Here is a 7,194-nt window from a genome sequence, read left to right as displayed (position 1 = left end):
GTGGAACAGTACGAAAGCCTGCGAGAGGGCGCTGCAGTACCAAGTCGGAGAGAAGATCCATGGATTCACCGTGAGCCAGGTAAGGCCTGTCCTGACCTCTTTAATGGAGCTTGTGAGGGCCTTCGAGTGGACCCTGGATCTGTTTTCATCTTTCTTCTGCGCCCTGGCTTCCTCCTGCTTCACAGTAGGTGCGCAGTGTGTGTGTGGAGTCTGCAATGAAAGTACTTCCTAAGAACAGGTCCCCAATCCTATCCCTGAACTCCTTCTGATTTTAGAAAGTAAACCAAACTCATTAATGTTTCTAACCTGGCAGTCCACACTGAGTGTGATACACAAAGACTCTGAATGACCCACATTCATTCAGGTCGTTTTATCATCAAATATGTTTGCTGCAACGTTATGCAAAAACTTTCTGTTTTTGAGCCATGTGGGTTTCAGAATTATGGGAAAAAGATTATGTTCCTATCTTTACTTAAGTTATGTTGAAAAGGATTTTAATTTTGTTTTTGTGTTGCTTAAACTTCGCTTTTTTTTTTCCTTTAATGCAGTAATTGAGAAATATGTGTTTCACATGATTGGCTGGCTGTTGGCTTCCTGCTGTGCTTGACATGCTGACATGCACAAAGGCAAACAGCTCACATTCTAGAGGACCCCTGCAGGGGTAATACAGGCATAGTGGGATGAACGTCATGGTGGAAGTGCGGAGAGCCAACGGAAGGCAGGAGGGGAGGGGAGCTGCATGATGGCAGGATGGGGAAGGTTCCTGGAGAAGGGGGTGTTTATAGAGAAGGGGGTGGTTAAGTTCAGAAGGAAAGTCACCCTCTGTCTGTAGGGCCACATTCGTAGAGCCAGTGATGTGGGGCTCTCCCAAGGCAGGGTCCGGGAACGGTGAAGCATGACAGGGTGAGCCCTAAAGACCATGCAAAGGGATTAGGATTGCTACTGCAATATGGTAATGACACCTTATTTGAATTCTTTTATTTTTCAAGGTTTTTCCCCCAGTTTTATTGAGAAATAATTAACACCCATCACTGTATAAGCTTAAGGTGTAATAAGCATTCTAAAAGGAGAGGTATGTATGTATTATTGTCAGCCTAGCTCTTTCTTTCCTCATCGGCAAGATTTGGGGTTGTGACAGGTGGTGCCTGATGTGCCTCCAGCCAGATCCCTCAGTGGATTTAATGTAACCATTCAGGATGCCTTTCCAGTTGAGTTTGGCCTCATGTTCTTGTTGTTGATTCAGGTAACGTCTGTCCCGGAACTGTTCCTGACCGCCGTAAAGCTCAGCCATGACGGCACAGGAGCCAGGTACTTGCACTTGGCCCGAGAAGACACGAATAACCTGTTCAGGTGAGTGGGCACCTTGAGAACACATTCTTAAACATTTCTCCTTAGAGCAGCGGTTCTCAACCTGTGGGTCGTGACCCCTTTGGGGGTCGAACGGCCCTTTCACAGAGGTCGCCTAAGACCATTGGAAAACACGTATATAATTACATATTGTTTTTGTGATTAATCACAATGCTTTAATTATGTTCAATTTGTAACAATGAAATTGGGGGTCACCACAACATGAGGAACTGTATTAAAGGGTCGCGGCATTAGGAAGGTTGAGAACTACTGCCTTAGAGCATCACCATGGTTTAAAGAAATGATACTGACAGTGCCCTGAAAATATAAGAAAAAAAGATTAAATGACTACATTCTCAGCTATGTACAGTAGAGTTTACATTTGCAGTCAGTGATTGTATTCATTACTATAGGCCGGGTGCATGGATTCATGCACTGGTGGGGTCCCTTGGCCTTTCTTTGGCTGTCCAATGTCCCTTGAGGGGTCCTGGATTGTGAGAGGGCGCAGGACAGGCCGAGGGACCACACTGGTGCACAATCGTGGTCGGGGAGGGACCGGGGAGGGCTCCAGTGTGTATCCGGCCCATCTCGCCCAGTCCTGATCGGCTGGACCCCAGCAGCAAGCAACCTACCGGTTGGAGCATCTGCCGCCTGGTGGTCAGTGCGCATCATAGCTACCGGTCGAACGGTCGCTTAGGCTTTTATATATAGAGAGAGTCTGCAAACATTTTTATTAGAGATTACCATGTTAGAATGATGAATTCCAGTAATCCGGGGTAATGGCACATTTGGAAGCTATTGGACGGTGTGAGCTAACATGCCTGTGGTGGCTCTTTTCTGGCTGTAGTGTTCAGTTCCGCACCACTCCCATGGACAGTACCGGGGTCCCGCATGTTCTTGAGCATACGGTCCTGTGCGGCTCTCAGAAGTACCCATGCAGAGATCCTTTCTTCAAAATGTTGAACAGGTCACTGTCCACTTTTATGAATGCCTTCACAGGTAAGACTAACATCTTGGCCTGAGACTGTGATGGGGTCTGTTTCTAAGATAAAGGAGGGTAGTTGGGCCCTGGAGACAAGAATAAACTTATTCTCAGGTCTAGTTGAAAGATTTTAGAAGTTTAATCCTTTAGGAAAGCCACATTGTGATTGGATTAGAAAAACTGGAGTGTTAGCCCTGAATGGGTGACTCAGTTGCTTGGAGTGTTGTCCCATACACCAAGAGGTTGGGGGTTCAATTCCCGGCCAGGGCACATACCTAGGTTGCGAGTTTAGTCCCTGGTTGGTGTGAGTACAGGAGGCAACCAATTGATGTATCTCTCCCTTTCTCTCTATGAAATCAATTTTTTTAAAAAATCCTCCTCCTGTGAGGATTTTTAAAAAAGCAAAACAAAACTAGAGTTTTAGGAAAAAGGCATGTGAGGTTTTTCTGGAAAAGGTCAAAACTGTTTCCTTTGGAGAATATTGCTATGAATTTCGGCATTTGTAGCATTATGTTATGTTGACTGCTGTGGTGTTTTGAGTTTTATTTTGGAGAAATAGGAGAGTCAGCAGGCTGGTGGTGTGCACAGAAGTGCTGTTACAAGTGCAGTTAAAGAGCAAATTCAGTGGGCCGCCTTGCTAGGCCCGTGAGGTAACTGGTGCTGGACCATAGTTCCTGATGTTTTAAAATCTTCCCTTTTGTTTTCAGCTAGTGACTATACTCTCTACCCGTTTTCCACACAAAACCCCAAAGACTTCCGGAATCTCCTGTCTGTGTATTTGGATGCGGCCTTTTTTCCCTGCTTGCGAGAACTCGATTTCTGGCAGGAGGGATGGCGACTGGAACATGAGAATCCGAGTGACCCCCAGACAGCCTTGGTCTTCAAGGGGGTTGTCTTCAATGAGATGAAGGGAGCATTTGTGAGTTTTTTCCTTTCTATATTGTATTAAAAGCATCGTACTCTGTAAAATATTGAAATATAAGTAGGTTTGGAAAGTAATCGACATCCTGTTATGTCATTTAATATTCTCATTGTGTGAGGTTTATTAGCTGGAGGGAAAATGAAAGGCCAGGCTCCCGGTCACCCTAGAACTCGCTTTTCCAGACGAGCAGTTCTGTGGTCTGGGGACCCCGCATATGATCTGCAGGAGGTCTGTGAGAAAATAATATTTTCATGACAGAAGTAAGACATCTTTTCCACCTCATTTCTACTGAGCATGCAGGAAATTCCCCGAGACCATGGTGCACGGTGTGTGATGTCAGCACAGAAGCAGGTAGAGACGCCAGCTCCCTTCCATGAAGCTGGACTTTGAAGAGATTTGTAAAATATGTAAAACAGAGTCATTTTTCTCAACAGATTTTTGTTTTGTATGAAAAGTATTTTTAAAAAAATACTGATTAACATATATTTGTGGGTTAAGTTAATGATTAAATAGTTTTCAGTTTCAGTTTTAATTTCTAATGTAGAAAAATTATATACACACACCTCTACATGATCAAGAAACTCAAATCATCAGAAGCTCTTTGGGGACCTCGCTAATGTTTGGGAGAATGAAGGGTCTGAGGCCAGACAGTTTGAGACCCTCTGTCCTGGGCCCTGTCCTAGCCCCTGACTTTGGAGACCTGCCCTGACCTGTGGTATGGCTTGTGTGATCCATGCTGCTCCCTTTCCCTTGCTGGCTGGCGGCTGTGTCTTAACTTCAGTTCTCGGTTTGGGCATCATTTCTTTCAAACATGGTAAAACTCAGGTTAGGATGACTGCTTTCCCTCTGGATAGCCATGGGAACGCCCATACAGCTCGTGGGCAGAGGGAGCCCAGGACATCTTTCCCACAGCCTCGCCTGTGTCGTTCATCACCCAGGGTCTACTGCAAAGTGGATGCACCCTCTCTCCCAAGAGAGCGGTCCCTGGGTCCTGCGCGCAGATCTTGAGTGAACCGGGTGCTTTGTTAAACACTATGTGTGGACACCCTTGTTTATCATTGGGAGGGTTTTACTCGTGAGGTGTTATAGGTACATGCTTCCAGGATGTGGTTAACTTGCGGTGTTGTAATAATGTGTGTACTATGCTACATATATGTGTATTTTTTTAATTTGAAGACAGATAACGAGAGGATATTCTCACAGCACCTTCTGAACCGCCTCCTTCCTGACCACACGTATGCGGTGATCTCTGGTGGTGACCCATTGTGCATCCCAGACCTCACGTGGGAGCAGCTTAAACAGTTCCATGCTACGCATTATCACCCCAGTAATGCCAGGTGATGTTTTGTTTTTAAGGTTGGATGGTGTTGGGTTATGAGTTGACTTGCTTTTTCTTACACAGTGATAAGCTTCTCTCACATTTATCAGGGAAATGTTTGCTTAAGAGCCAAGTAAATTGAGACAAGATTCTTCACTCATAAATTGCCTTTCTCATTTACTTGGACGCTCAGTCTAAAGGTCTGCAGTGATACTCTTGCAGCCCAACATGGTGGCTACCCACCTCCTGGAGGAGGGCCTGGGCCCACCCTCCTCATAGGGCGGAGTGACAGGTGCCCATAGCTTCATGCCTCAGTCCCAACAGTGCCCCAGGAATGGCGGTGGCAGTTATTAAACCTTGGATACTTACTTTTTGATAAATTGCTTATTTCAGAGATCACTAAAAATTAAACGCTAATAAAGGGAACTACAAATATGAGGGTTTACCCTCACTACGTGGATTATTGAGCCTAAAATATAAAGATATTTTCTTACATGAGATAATACCATCTTCACATTTAAGAAAATAAAGACTTGCTCAAAGCCACCTACCACCAATTCAGACTTTCCAGCTGTCCCCCGAATTTGTGACCTAAGTGAGGCCCACAGACTGCCTTTCATCATCATTATGTCTTTTTAGTGCCCTTTGTGTAGGATGGTGTCCCCTCTGTTTTCCTTGGAACTGAAGAAAGTAGGCGGGTTGCTCTGGATTTTCTCAAAACGTATGCCAGTGGGGTTTTCTAAAAGCTTTCTGGGCGTCTGGTTGCCTTTCTGTGGCATTGGTGGATGTGTCCCTGTGTTTCCCAAAGGGGACTTGGCTTCAAAGACTTGGTTACCGTCAGAGTTGATGCCTGCATCCCTGCTGCATCCAGATGTCTCGGACCTCCTTACACGGGGGGAAGCTGCAGCTGGTTGCAGGTCCCCACGGTGACAGCGATACCCACTGGAAGCTGGTTCCTGCCAGACCAAGGCGTTGGCTGGGCTGGTAACCAGCACCTCGTGGACATTGAGTTCCTCATCCACCTGTGCATGTTCTCATATTCATTGCCGATTGTTGCCTGGAGCAGCTCCTTCAGTAGAGTTAGTAAAGCTTTCTCAATAATAATTCTACATGAATTAGCTGGGCTTCTGTACAGAAGAGCTTTCCCCGTCCGCAGGGCTGTGGGTTACCCTGAAGACAGGATTCTGAGGGGAAAGGCAGGGTGCTTGTTTCCCTTGTCTGTCCAGTTTTGGGAAGAGGCATGGCGGCAGTTGCTCTTCCCATAAAGATACCCTTTTCTTTCTAGCCTTGTTTGGTTTATTTTATTTTTTAATATCATTATACTCATACACATATTTTTATATATGTATATATGTGAGGTGTGAGATCACATGGATTTTTTTAATTAATCTTTTATGTTCACATGTCCCAAGTATGGCCCAAGGGAGCTCCCTCAAGCTCATCCTGTCGGACAGTTTCAGTCTTCAGTAACTTTGTTTTCTGTCCCCCCACCCAAACCCAGGCTCTTCCTGCTCCAGGTGTGCAGGTTGTCATTTCCCAAGGTGGCCTGTGACTCATGGGGACAGACATTTATAGACTCGTGTCTGCACGGCGCTACTGTTTGAGTGGAAATTTTTTAAGGATTTTTTAGATACTCATTCCCCAAATGTTTTTTATGTTTTATTTTTTTTGTTAATCCTCACCTGAGGATATTTTTCCATTGATCTTTTAGAAAGAGGGCAAGACAGAGGAACATCAATGTGAGAGAAACACATCAATTGGTTGCCTCCTGCATGCACCCTAACCAGGGCCAGTGCCAGGGAGGAGCCTGCAACTAAGATATGTGCCCTGGACCGGAATTGAACCCAGGACCCTTTGGTCCGCAGGTCGATGCTCTATTGAGCCAAACCAGCTAGGGCTCATTCCCAAAGTTTTAACTGTAACCGACATTATATTAAAGAAGAAGATCAACTCTATGATTATAACCCTTTCCCCCTGGCTGAGTAAATGTGTTGGTTTCAAAACATGTGTAATCTGAAATTTGCAGCCTAAAATTGAACTTTGTGAAACTCTTTATCTTTCAGTCTTACATGGATTATTGTGTTACTGTAGCCAAGGTCACAAAGTAGTTTAACATAAAACTAATATATGTGTACGTGTATATGTATATAAAAAGGCCATCTGTGCTGATTTCTAATCTTTTAAACTAAAATAGTCTAATATATTCTCTCAAATTTTTAGGTTCTTTACTTATGGTAATTTTCCGCTAGAACAGCATCTGGAACAAATTCATGAAGAGGCTCTGAGTAAATTTAAGAAAATTGAGCCACGCACCACCGTGCCTCCTCAGAAGCCTTGGGATAAGCCGGTGAGTGCCGCCCAGAGGATAATCAGTGTTGTACCAGCCTGTTAGTATGTGGAGACAAAGACTCCAATTGTGTGTTGATAATGGGATTTAAAATGTGGTTGTGAGCTCTTCTCAAACCTAAAGATGGTTACAGTAAAGCCTCATTATAACAGACTAATTCAGGCGAGGGGTGACCATTAAAGCTGAAAGTCTATTATATAATAAGGTAGGTTTTCCAAATGCATACCTTAAAAAATTGGCAAATTAGTTTACCTGATTTTACTTATGTGGACACATTT

At 44.6% G+C, this 7,194-nt stretch overlaps 1 protein-coding gene across 2 annotated transcripts in view; it reads left to right on the top strand.

Annotated features, from left to right (window-relative positions):
* The first annotated feature begins 1,249 nt into the window (after positions 1 to 1,249).
* The window catches only part of PITRM1 (pitrilysin metallopeptidase 1), a 29,674-nt gene continuing 23,729 nt past the window's right edge, over positions 1,250 to 7,194 (top strand). The window contains exons 1-4 of one of the 2 annotated variants that reach the window (XM_081095602.1): positions 1,250 to 2,346; positions 3,037 to 3,248; positions 4,428 to 4,588; positions 6,790 to 6,916. In XM_081095602.1, coding sequence (XP_080951728.1) covers positions 2,127 to 2,346; positions 3,037 to 3,248; positions 4,428 to 4,588; positions 6,790 to 6,916 — 720 coding nt within the window. In that variant the 5' untranslated portion in view covers positions 1,250 to 2,126. Of the gene's footprint in view, positions 2,347 to 3,036; positions 3,249 to 4,427; positions 4,589 to 5,072; positions 5,649 to 6,789; positions 6,917 to 7,194 lie in introns of those variants that run through there. The other variant, XM_081095603.1, reaches the window with a different exon arrangement.

The sequence above is a fragment of the Myotis nattereri genome, assembly GCF_964212035.1.
Source record: "Myotis nattereri genome assembly, chromosome: 1".
Taxonomy (NCBI): Eukaryota; Metazoa; Chordata; class Mammalia; order Chiroptera; family Vespertilionidae; genus Myotis; species Myotis nattereri.
This window is presented reverse-complemented; position numbering and strand designations above follow the sequence as displayed.